Source organism: Aphelocoma coerulescens, chromosome 10, assembly GCF_041296385.1.
Source record: "Aphelocoma coerulescens isolate FSJ_1873_10779 chromosome 10, UR_Acoe_1.0, whole genome shotgun sequence".
Taxonomy (NCBI): Eukaryota; Metazoa; Chordata; class Aves; order Passeriformes; family Corvidae; genus Aphelocoma; species Aphelocoma coerulescens.
The window spans coordinates 9,624,263-9,637,120 of NC_091024.1; the positions used below are offsets into that span (position 1 = coordinate 9,624,263).

The 12,858-nt window shown below is 39.5% G+C and overlaps 1 protein-coding gene and 1 long non-coding RNA gene across 9 annotated transcripts in view; one reads left to right on the top strand and one right to left on the bottom strand.

Annotated features, from left to right (window-relative positions):
* LOC138116284 (uncharacterized) overlaps positions 1-2,907 on the bottom strand; it is a 37,568-nt gene extending 34,661 nt beyond the window's left edge. The window contains exon 1 of the long non-coding RNA XR_011154090.1: positions 2,166-2,907. This is a non-coding gene — a long non-coding RNA (uncharacterized lncRNA). The remainder of the gene's footprint in view (positions 1-2,165) is intronic.
* The window catches only part of LRRC28 (leucine rich repeat containing 28), a 55,207-nt gene continuing 44,011 nt past the window's right edge, over positions 1,663-12,858 (top strand). For 3 of the 8 annotated variants that reach the window (XR_011154089.1, XM_069025395.1, XM_069025398.1), the window contains exons 1-5: positions 1,663-1,755; positions 4,017-4,234; positions 8,013-8,053; positions 10,627-10,664; positions 11,430-11,567. Coding sequence is in view for 5 of the 8 variants with exons in the window: in XM_069025395.1 (XP_068881496.1) it covers positions 4,052-4,234; positions 8,013-8,053; positions 10,627-10,664; positions 11,430-11,567 (400 nt within the window). In the remaining 3 variants the exon portion in view is untranslated. Of the gene's footprint in view, positions 1,756-1,830; positions 2,203-3,810; positions 3,921-4,016; positions 4,235-6,793; positions 7,098-8,012; positions 8,054-10,626; positions 10,665-11,429; positions 11,568-12,858 lie in introns of those variants that run through there. The other 5 variants (XM_069025397.1, XM_069025396.1, XM_069025400.1 and 2 more) reach the window with 5 other exon arrangements.

Below are 12,858 nucleotides of genomic sequence, written 5' to 3' on the forward strand. Positions count from 1 at the left end.
GAATGAATGAGTGTGCGATTCAGGCTACACAAAAAACAAAGAGAGAATCCTGAGTGACCTTTCGGGGGAAAGACACAAGAAAAAGTGATGTGTTGGTGTGAGCAGAACAGAAGAGACAAAAATTGGTCTCAAAAATATCAGTGTTTATCTCCTACCTGTTACTCTCTCAAAAAAATCTCCCACCAAAAAACCCCAAACTGTTACAACACGTGTAAATAAACACAATAAATATCCTGGCTCTGTTAAGAGCTGGTCTCCCAGGAAGAAAAGCTTCATCTTTCCTTTTCTATTTCAGTCGAAGAAGACAGAAACACAGTTTCTGTCCTGATCAATGACTCAATATCCTGGAGAAGTACATTTGGTTTGACACATTGAATTCTCTCTGAGGAACGCGTTGCTAACAGTCCTCATATTTGGCTTCTACTTTGGTCTGAAATATGCTTAACTTTTAATTTCTCAGATATTTATAGTGCTAGACCAAAGTGGCATTAAGAAGTGTGATGTATTTACTCCTTTTAAAACCATGGTGGTCTATAAGCAGACCACTTCCTGGAATTTAACATCTGTTGAAAAAAATAGACAAGTGCTATCAACCACAGTAAGAAAAAATGTATGCAGTATATGATAAATATGGAGGATGTTGAATTTTGAAGGGTAAATTATTTCAACAAAATGCGATCTACTTTTTTCTGAAAAAAACAACTCCAAAAGGACTGCAACTGGAAATTAAGATGGAGCAAGTGTAGTTGTCACAATCAATTATTGCCTTTCAAGTGCAGGAAAATGACAAATGAGCCATTAAGGGCTGCTATTCTTTATTTAGAACTGAAAAAGAGAGAAATGAATCTGCAAGGGAAAAGATCTTAAGCTTTTTTGCATGTTGATTTATTTCAAGTGAAAGTTATGTGAATATATAGAAGAAATGTTGTCTGCAAGGTGTTCGTCTTGGTAACCCTGCACAACTGCGGTATAAATTTTGTTAGGACCAGTTTATGTTAATTAGTCTGTGGAAATCAGAAAGAGGTTTTCTGCAGCTGAGATTCTTTTTTAGCCAGCTGTAGAGCTATCTTCAGCAAAAAGCAACTTTTTAATAGCCGGTCATGTAAAATACCCTGAGTATAAGGGAATTTGCCGTCAGCAGAGAACTGACACGACACAAACAAGCCTTTATATGTCACCTTAATGTGTGTGAATACACATAAAATCAAAACGTTTCCAAAGGCCAACTATCATGGGTAAAAAAATGGCCGTGATGGGCAGGTTGTGGGTGCACGCAAGATCGCCGGAGGGTCTCCATTCCGCTCCTAACACAGAAAAAAAGGCAGCGGCAGCTGCACCAAAGCTGAGAGGGTGGTCTCTGACCACAACTTTTATCAGCAAATTATGTTCTCCTTTATCAGCGATTAAGCAGGGATCACTTGTTAGCACCGGGGGGCTGTGTGAACACGCGGGGAGGCAAGTGGAGCCCACACGCTGAAGGAGCCGCACCAGGACCGGGACAGCGGGAACACCTGAACACCGGGAACGCCCGCAGCCCGCAGCGAGGAACGGGCGAGGCGCTGAGGGGCGGCGCGCTCCCATTGGCTGGCGGAGGGAGGCGGGAGAGACGGAGCCTTGTGATTGGCTGCTGCCCGCGGTGGGGTGGGGTGGTGTCTCGCGAGAGCCGCGCGGCGGCCGCGGTCTCGCGCGGTCCGTCCCGTCCCGCCCCCGGGTCTCTGGGCCGGCGGCGGCGCCGCTCCCGCTGCGGCGGCCCCGGTGAGTGGCAGTGACCCGGCCAGGCCTCGGGGGGGGGACAGGGACAGGGCGATCGGGTCCTGGCGGTGGGGGGGTCGTCTTCGGTGTTTTGCCCCTGCTCTCTGCTCGCCGGACCGCGCGGGCACGGCGCCTCTCCGTGAGGGGGTGCGCGCTATGGCCGGGCCCGTTTTTCCCTGTCTCTCCCGTTTCCCCCGTGTCTCCCCGTTCCTCCTTCTCTTCCCCGTGTCCCCCTTGCCCGGTGCCCCTCTTTCCCTCCCTTTCCCCCCGTTCCCACCTCTCTTTCCCATCGTTCCCTCCATCTCCCCTGTGCCCTCTGCCCCTTCCTTCTCTCCCTTTTCTTCCCCGAAGGACCCGGCTCCTCACAGGGCCATCGTCACTGGGTGCTATCAGCCCTCATCCTCCTTTTTTACCTCCCTTAAAGACCGTGGTTGTGGCTGTTCCTCTTTGGTAAGGCTGCGCCTCATCCTTGGAAAAAGATAATTGAGAGAGGAAAAGTTTGGCTGGTGGTGGAAGGGAGTAGGAGGAGGTTCCTTTGAAGTAAGAGCCAAAGTAGGTTGTGACTGGACTTTGTATCTGTGGGGTTGGATGTCTGTGTATCCGTGTGTGCCATGGCTAAATGTGCAGTTGTTACATGGAGTCAAAACTCTAAAGAGAAGCCCACAAGTGCAGGGCACCTAAAAACCATTTCTGGACAAATTGGAAGGCTATTGGATATTTATGCATATGTTTTGTCATTTCTCAGCTTCTGATTAAAAAAGATTCAGAGAAAGATGAGTTTTCCTTTACGATGTCTTATATTGTAGAAGTTAATAATAAATACTCAGACTATGCACGTGAAAAATTTTAATGCTTTTCCATTAATTATTTTTATGCTGATCACAGAAGTGGAGTTGGGAATTGTAATGGCTTCAATTTCCTTGATCTTCTGGACTAAGAGAGCTTTAATGTTAGCAGTGCCAAGGGCCAGTGTGTGTGCCCTGTTCCCTAAAACAGCTAATGAAGGCAACTGTTAAAAACTCCACAAATGTGTATTGCTCCAGAAGGACACAGATCACTGCTAAGAGCTGTTATCTGCAAATCAAGGAAATTACTCAAACTAATGAAGTAGTTTGATTTACATGTATGGTTGGTTTGTCAATCTTCAGCTGGAGTTTTGTGTACCATGCCTGTCATCAGATGGGATTCTTGATTCAGGACCTTCACTTCCAATATCTGTTATGATTAAAAACCTCTCCTTCAGTGAGGGATTGAACTAAAATAAAATAGTTATTGGTGGGAAGCAGTTCTGAGTCCTTGCCTTTTGTTAATGGGAATTAATTTATATACACAAGTCTGTAGCAAAATGGTAATTTTAAATTAGTAAACAGTTTGGGTTTATTACGTTTTTCTGAGATAGTTAAAAAGATGCAGCATTGCTGCTGTTGTCTAAATCCAGACAGCATAATATTGACTTGAATTTTGGTTATATGTGAAAAACTAGTTGAATAATGTCAGGTTTCAGATATGAGTTAATTTTTAATTTGTCTTCCTGCTTTTGTTTTCTGGTTTTGAAACTGTCAGTTAAAGCTTGACACTTTGTTCTTTCTGGTTTTATTTTTAGTAGAGCGAGCTGAAAATCTGCTGTCTTATTTAACCCTTTATAAATTTCCTCACTGTGAGTTTCAGATTTCTCATATATTAGTGTATTATTTTTAAATGGCTTTACTGGTTATCCATCCCAATTATCTCTCCCAACTGGTAAATTATTCCACTAGTTTTATATGGGAAAGCACTTCAAACTTTCATTACCTTTTGTCTTACTGATTTAAAAGATAATGGTGTGTTTTAGTCATCTGAGACTAAATCCTCTATTAATTGTGTGTTTTTCTTATTTGTGGATTCTTTTTTTAGCACATGTCACAGGACAGATGTGGGACATCAATAATGGTTAATAGAGGTTGCTTTTTTTTTCTTCTTGTGGTGGCAGTTTTGACAAAGTAATCTGAAAGGCCTACTGAATGTAGATGAAACTAAAAACATTAAATATACCTAAAGATTTTGTTATTTCAGGTCCTATAATGCACTAAAGTTTGATCCAGAAAATAGTCAAAGACTTGCTTCTAGCATAGCTTATGGTGTGGATGTTCTGGGGACTTTTGTGTATGAACTGGAACAAGAGTGTTTAGGTAAATTATCAGATAATCTGTAATGACTCTTCCTGCAAAAGAAGGCATAACTGCACTTTGATAATACTGGGGTTTTTTCCTCTTTTTGTCTCCTAGAAATGGGTCTGTTCTCAGAAGATGCGATGCAGTAGATGTGGTGCTTAGTCATGGCATCAGAACTGTGTAAAACAATCTCTGAGGCAAAGCTGGAAAGGCACAAGAACTTATTCTTAAATTACCGAAATCTCCATCACTTCCCTCTGGAGTTACTGAAAGATGAGGGGCTGCAGTACTTGGAGAGACTTTACATGAAAAGAAATTCCCTGACCACATTGGTACGACAACCTCTTTATTGCAATGTTTACTGTCTGCGTGTTTAGGAATTCTGATTTTTGAAACAGGAAAAAAATGATAATGTGATAGATAATCTGACCCTGAATGATGTCATCAGCTATAAGATAAGAGTATTTGAACTTGCATGGGTAATGTAGAGAATAATAAATGGAAGTTCATGACATTTTATGGTTACCCTTTTGAAGCTCTGAAGAGCTGCTGGGGGTTTTCTTGTCAGGCTTGTTGTTCTGTTGGTTGTTTTTTTTTTTTACCCTATACATTGTACTCTCATAAGTGCTCAGGCCTTTCTCCTGTTAGTAGATGCTATGCAGTCTATTCTACATTTCTTCATTAGGCTGAATGACTTTTCCCTTGGTGTGTGCCCAATTTCAAAGGCAATGTCAGTCCCGGGGTCTTAATTCCAAACCTGCTGTTAAGGTGCCAGTAAAAACTTGTATCTGTGGGCTGCTGAGGATGGAGAACACAGTTAATGTCAGCTAATGTCACAGTTAATGTGGGATTTTCTTTTGGGATTTCTTCTAATTTTTCCCTGGACTGAAGAAATTCTCACCCTGAGTGGATGTTGTGACCTCAGAATTCAGTGTGAGGTTGTTAAATAACTGTGAGAGATGTTCTGAGCTGGTAAGACTCTATTCTATAGAGTCAAAACTTGCCACTGTCAATAGGTTCAAGTCTCCAAGTCTTCATTTTTGGTTGCTTGATTGGTTTGGATTTGTTGGTTGGCTTTTTTTTTGGTGGGCTCTTCCATGGTATGAGAGGTAAAATAATAGCAAGGGTAGAGGAGCTTAGGGCATGACTACTTAAAATTCACCAAAATTGTACAGTTTTCAGGGTTTCCTAGAACAAGTCCAGTACTCCACTTTAAGGGCCAAAAGCAGAAAGGATTCTGAAGATTTTATGCCTTTTCTGCATCTTGGATGAGTCACTTAAGTTGACATGTACTGCAGAGAATTATTTTAGCACTCTGGTTTTGGGCAGTAATTTAATAATGTGTTAATAATTTAACGGGAGGATAGGATTCACGGTTACAAATCAAAACTGTTATAAAATCAGCCAAAGACTGTAAACAACTCTGTCTTGACACTTTGTGAAATTCAGTGATTATTTAACGCAGTAAGGTTCACAAACTTTGCACTGCTCAAAAGATTAAACAATAAGGAGAGTTTTGCATTTAAGTGTTAAGACCTGGATAAAGAAACTGAAACAAAAGTTAAAATGTAGGTCATACTTAGACAAAATTGCTTTCAAACAGCATGAAGCAGAGCATGATTAGATTCACAGCAATCAGGATAACTTGCTCATAATGTGCCTTGTTGGGATCTCATTCAAGTGCTCAGCGCTATTGTTGGAACTAGGCAAACAAATTTGGGTGTCATTCACTGAGCATCTGTTCCACAGAAGAGATGTTGGAAGTTGTAGTGGACCAAAATAGATCAAGTCAGCAGCATGTTACAAAAAAAGGCAGATGTCTTTTGGAACATGGAAAGTTTCACAATCTCCATTAAAAGCAGAAGGAAGTAATTACTGGATACTGCTAAAGCACAAGCTGGAGCAGAGGGTTTCATACTCATGGACAGCCTGGGTGAATTGGAGAGAACCTAGAGAGCAGCAACGAGGGACTTTTAGAGAACATGGGAGAAAAGGTTGAGAGATTGGAGAGGAAAAAACAGGAGGAACTGGGGAAAACGGAAATCATTGATATTTTTACAAAGCAGAGTTTCATAATGAGGTTTTTTGATGTCCACTACAGGTAGGACAAGTAGTGTTCTCAATTTTATTAAAGTTGTGAGTTGGGTACACGGGGGCAGTGCAGGGAGTGGAAATCTCATCTGAGAATAGTTGAAAACAAATTATTGAAGGAAGATGTTCCTTATATTTCTCTGATGCAAGGTGATGAGCAATAGATCATCGATAAACACTTCAAATTGCATAAACATCATTAACATCCATCAAAACGAAGCCTGCACCATATTTCTCTAAAATTAGGTGGTACTTTTGTCCCACTGGTTCATTCCTTCAGAATTCTGAAAATAAATTACTAAATCAGTTTTTGTTCTTTGCTCTTCTCAAGTGACTCCTGTCCTTGATAGATGGCTCCTATGAAATGTCTGGGATAGTTATGCTGACAGAATTTACCTTGGCTAAGAATAATTTCATTTTTGTCTTCATTGGCAAGGTGGAAGTGATGGAGTGCTGTGACATAATGAATGGATCAAGGAGCCATGCAGCACACCTGTATCCCAGCATCAAATCTTCCACTTCTCAGTTAATCTTTGATAACATGAGCTGTCCAGTACTCAGTTTCTCCTTCTGTTGAAAGGAAATAGGTGTTTGTGTTGTTGGCTCTGTCAGAAGCAGGACTGAGGATAATTGTTCTTAATTTACTACCTCAGAATATGTGATGCTGTTCTGATAGAGCAGCAGGTGGAATAGTGACAATGGTTTGTGGTTCAGGTTAACATCCTTATTGTAATAAAGCCTGCAGGATGGCAGTGAATTTGGTTTTTTCCACGCTTTTTTCTTTTTTTTTTTTTTTTCAGTTAAGGCTTGAATTGTTTTTGTGCTTGAGCACATTTTCCCAGTTGAAGCTTTGATGTTTGCCCAAATAAAGTCCGCTCCGGGGCCATGACTGCGCCGTGGCGGAGCTGCCGCGAGGTGGCAGCCCCAGATCAGCGAGAGCGCCTTTTGGGTTTGACGTCACCGCAGCGCTGTCTTGACCTCACCCGACATTTCTTGGCCTGACCCATAAATTGCTGCTCCCGAGTTAAGCAAACTGGGCTTTTTACTCAGATCGTGCGTGGGGCATGTTTTCTACGTGAGAATATTATGACATTACTTTTTCAGGTTAGCATATTCCTCCATCATCAGGTTACGAACACAGTTATATATTTTAGATAATGTATCTATTTAAGCTATCACACATCATGTTTATTTACATGAAAATTTCTAGCTTTAACAGGAATTTAATTATGTGATCAAGCTGCTTTTAAAAAGCAGTCGTTTGTGCATATATCAGTATTGTAATCCCTTTTCTTCAGTAAAACAAATCTACGTTAAGCAGGTTTCTTAAGCAATAAAACTGTCTTAACTTTGAATAATTTTGAGTACAGTTTCCAACATGACATCTGAAACTTGTGAAGCCAATTTTGTGATATATGTTCATGGTTATAAATGGCACCAGAGAAGAGAATTACAGCTAGGGATCAGTTGGCACTTAGGAAATGATATACATGTTAATATGTAAATATGAAAATCTTAGTTTGATGGATTCAGCAGTTCTGGCTTGGTGGTAATTGATTAAGCTACACAAAGATGGTAGGTCATTTCCCAGTTTAGCAGCATTATACAATACATTCTGGTTAGACATCTTGTGTAGTTCTTGTTCTGCTTTAAGTCTGTAAAGGCTGCAACTTCTTAGCAATCTCTTGCCTTCAACTAACTAATTTATTTGAATGTATTTTCAAAAGTAGATTAGGTAATCCATCTTTTCAGTCTCAGAAATCTGATTCCTATTTTGCTGAGGGTGTGATAATGTCACTTCTAGGCTGTAGTTCTGTTCAGTAGTGTATTGCTCACCTGGGATACACCCAAGATGGCCCTGATGGATATTTGGGGGTATGGAAACAGTATTGTATAGACGCTTGTTGCCATTTTTCCTGCTGATGTGTCATAGTACGGCGATTAAAATGACTTGGGCACACAATAAACGTGTGTCTGGTTTTTGTTTTGAAACCTAAAAAATCTCTAACTCTCTTTCAGCCAGAAAACCTTGCACAGAAGCTTCCAAACCTCGTGGAATTGTGAGTTTGTGTAGGAGTTTTAATATATTTTTATGATGCTTATCCATCTCAAAATAATCTAGAATGTATTGCTTGCATATAACTTCTCTTAAGTGTGAAGGGCTTTCTTGGAGGGCAAGAAAGGGTAATTTTTTTTGTGTGATTTTTTTTGTTTGTTGTTGGACTTTTTTTTTAAAGTAGGTGTATTCAGTCCCATTTTAATTTTTTTTTAAATTTCTTGTTTATTGTATGAAAAGAACCTTTATACAAGTGTCTATACTGCTAAGGGAAAAAATACTTACCCCCTAAATTCTGTGTGGACTTGTCACATTGATAAAGCCCTGGAACCTCCCAGTGCAGTGGTCAGAGGGTTGTGACAGAGCCATAGTAACAGGTTACAGCCTCCAGCCCATCCTTGGCTACTCATTCCCACCCCATCTCCCAGGGGTTTTATGATCTCAGTCTTGCTGATTTTAGTAATAAGTTTTTGGAAGCAAGTCAGAGATTCTCAAATAGGAGCAGGGGTGAGCACATACAGGTGGTAACTATGGAATGATGATTGCTGTAGGCAGAGCAGTTTATCCAGTCTTATCCAAAAAATGGATGTCCCATGAACTGGATTATTTTGACAATTAATTTAAGACTTAAGCCCCTGAGATAATGTTTTCTTCCTTCCCCTTTTCTTATAAAGTTGTGATTTCCTTGTGTGGTAGGATTGGCAGTGGGGGGTTAAAAGGGACATCCTCTTTTCCCGTTTTAAGTTCTTTGTCTCAGTTTCAGATGAGTAACTGATGGAGCATTGATTGTGTTTATGTAATGGCTAGCTCCACACAGGAGGTGTTTATCTGAGGAGTCAATGCCCTCAGCTGTCTGATCTTGTCATCTTGGCCCTTTAATGTCACCTTTCTGGTACCTGTGGCCACAGTATAACTCAACTGGTTTCCAGGTCACTGCAGTCTCTGACTCGCTCAAGAGCAAATCCTATCTCATCATGCCCCTGTCTTGAGAGTCTTTGTGCTCTGAAGCTATAAAATAAATATTTTTATATTTGATACCATTATTTGCCACTGGGCATCAGGAAATCTCCGCTATTTGATGGTGCTTTTAGGAAAACCTGTTTAAATTACAGCTTAAAATAATTTCTTACAAACACTGATTTATAGGAGTCAAACTTAATTATTTGGTGTTCAGCAAGCTCAGGTGTCTCACCATTACCCCACACATTCTGGTGGTCTAGGGAGAGCTACAATGGGCTGTGTTTGTGCAGCTCTCATAGGACAAGTCAATTTTTGATGAGACAATAAGAGGTGTTTTGTTGTCAGAGAAGAGACCACAAAATAAGGAGTTATTTAAAGAATAATTTGTTACAGTAGCTTTTAATTTTGAGAGACAAGCTTAAATTATTTTTATTTTCCTAAAAGTTACATCCTTAGTTATTTGACTCGTGGTTTTTTTTGTATATATTATGCCCCTGATGCTTGGCTATGAGGTGTAGCTCCTCATAATACCGTTTTTTTAGCTTAAGGAAAATAGTTCACAAATATTTTCAGGAGCTGCAGCTGAAATGGGTAGGAGAATTCTCATCCTATGTTTCTACAGACATGTATACTATTCTTATGTTTTTTTAGCAAACTACAATTTTTAAAGAAAGAGAAGGTTCAGATGCCCCATGCAGTTGAAATGTTCATGTGTCTTTTCCTTTGTTCTGCCTCCCTGCAAAGAGGGGCTCCTACTTTACTAAATGCTCTTGGAATACAGTGGAAAAAAACATGCCATGAAAATAATTCCATGTGTGCCTAAGCAATTGAACATTGAGTACTCAATACTCCTTTACAGTTGGATATTACTATTGGAAAATTTTGTTACTGTTATTTACTACAAGATCGAATTGTTCTTTTCCAGCAATGATGATTGAAATCTGAAATGTGTAAAATCTAAGATCAGTGTTTATGTTACCAGAAGTACTGGAAGTGCTCCATTGGAGGGTGCTGAATATTCTTAGTGAGAGATCTGTCCACCCTCTGTAGCAGCATAAATAACCGTGTGTAAGATTGGTTTTTTTCTTTTGAAAAAGGTACTTTAAGTTTGAAAAACCCACTTGCAGGGAATAGATCATGTGCTTATTTCTTCAGTAAAGGTGTGAGAGTTTATGTGCAGGGGAAAATGTTTGTAATTGTATAACTTGTGTGGGCATGGGCTTTTTTTCTTTCCTTGGCCAGCATTTAGTGTCAAATAACCTGGTGATCAAAATGATTCATTTTTGGTTATTCTCTCTGCTTATTCTTTTCCCTTTTTGTTTTCCTCCATATGACTCTCAAAACTAAAGCCCATTATTATTGTAACTGTGAACAGTTTGTTTTACATAGTGGTATGTAATTTTCTTTTATTTTTATGCTAATCACTTAATAATCCAAGTGCAACTTAAGTACCTGTCCATTGCCAGTTTATAGTTTCCACAGATTTTGTGGTCATAGGGAGGAATGGCTTTGAGGGTGCTCGTTCAGTCTGAAACTGGATATTTTGCAAACTGAATATGTAGCAGAAGTCCTTGAGGGTAACAGGTGGTGTCCTCTGCTTTTTTCTCCTCCCCCCAGGTACCTTCATTCAAATAACATAGTTGTTGTACCTGAAGGTAAGTAATCTACCAGCTCATGATAAGTGGCAGAAATCATAAAATATTCATTTTTCTTTTTTGAAGAGGCCTATTTTTCCTTTATTTTCCCATAAAACATTTAAGATTTTAATACAAAATATACCAGTGTAGCTTTTAGTTGATAATATCCTTGTTTATGCTATGTTAAATTCTTTTAATGAATTCTCAAATGCACCTAGATGCTGTTTGCTCCAGTTCTAATTGCAGAAAGTGAAAAGGCTAAATGGCACTCATCTACAGAAACAAAAATCCAGAGTGTCTGCTGCTTTCAGGCAGTTACCACACTGAATACTCTGCTGGTTTAGATCATGACAGATTTGAAACCCAAAGGAGCGAGAACTTGTACTAGTTTCTCTTCCTTGTCTTAATTGCAGAGTTATGTGCTCAACTTGAGGAATTTGTGTTCAATTTATGCTATTTCTGAATGTAAATTGGATAGACTCAAAGGACGAGAATGGAGAAAGTGGTTTCAGAGCAGAATTGTCTTGAGGAGAATCTACAGATGGGAGTATTCTGTACACCACTGTACTTGTTATCCCTTGTCTCACTGCCAGCAGAGCTACTTGTTAGCTAGAGCACCATTTCCACAGTTGATGTCATTGAGTTGTGAGACCGGCTTTAACACCTCGAGATGCGCTCAGACACAGCTGGCGGGTACTGTGGCTTGTTCTCCTCTCACAGTCCTGTGAAGATTTTAATGTTGCTCTTGGGTCACATTCATGTTGTAATCTGTTCTTTCACAAGCCATTGGCTCCTTGGTTAAGCTGCAGTTTCTGGACCTAAGTGACAATGCCCTGGAGATTGTGTGTCCAGAGATCGGCCGCCTGAGGTCTTTGCGGCACCTTCGCCTGGCGAACAACCAGCTGAAATATTTACCTGCAGGTGAGTGCAGTGTGTGAGGGGTCACAGCACTGACACAGCCTTGCAACTTCACTTGCCAAGTGATCTGCTCTTGGTTTACTGAGTGGTGCAACTTGCAGGGATTGCTGTTTGTATTCCTCCCAGTGTGCTCTGTAGTTAGAAAAAAGCTGTGCTCTGTGTGCTTGCAGAGTACTGAAAAATGCTGCTGAAGTGGGAAAAATGTATTTATTTAACAGCCTTTGCCATCATATCAAGAAAATATTGAACTTCTTTGAGAAGACACAAAATGCCAATGACAACTGTCATTATGATAAAATGATGTTTCTTCCAATTTTCCATAATATAAAGGATTCTGGTCCTTCCTTCCTTTCTTTTCACCCAACAGCCCCAATCTCATATTTTCTAAAAAGACACGTGTCTAGTAGCTTTGCCTATGGCAGTTCTATCTCATTGTGACAGTAGATAACAAATGTTTGTCTTGCTAGTTTATAATAAAATAGAAAAATTTATTCAAAGTAAATGCGACACAAAGTCAGAAAAAGTTGGCCATAGGCAGATTTTGAATGACTTTTTTTTTGTCTTCTAAATACTTTGATAAGCAGATGTAACATTATTATTCTTCCATCTCCCTTACATCTGTTCAGAGAAGATGATGATGATTTTCAAATACTTTTTTTTTATTTCAGTTTTTAATTTTTCTCTGGTGTATTTGCATTTTCTCATTTGCAGAGATGATAAAAATTTAAGGCTATGATTTCAAAAAACTGGTCTAACTTAATCTAACAGGATTAGCTTTTGGCTCTATTTTAACTAATTTCTCAGTGTGACCTTCATGTGTTTGTAAGTTCACATTGTTTATTCTCAAGAAATGTATTGCAAATGCTCCTTGAAGTTTTGGGTGCAGAAATCTCACTGTCCTTTCCTTGCACTTTTCTAGGCTGCTTAAAAAAGTCAAAGGATGGTTATGATTAGAAAGAAAAAAAAATATATGACTATGTAAATGCTCTGGAATGAAATTAGATAAACCTGTTAAACATTATGACCTAGGGCCAATAAAATTTCCATCAATTTTCAGATGTCCTACATTCAAAAGAAAGGAGTGATTTGAGTGTGCTTTATGTTCCTCAAAGATAATTTACCTTATGGTGCTGTACCATGAAAGAAAGACTTGTTCAAAGAGAAAGTGACACATTTTCTGCAAAACTTCACACATTAACTTAAAAAGGTTCCAAAAAAGACTTTCAAAAGGATAATTTACATTACTGAAGAGTTGATTTGGAGTCTACCACATTTGATTAGGAACTTGTATCAG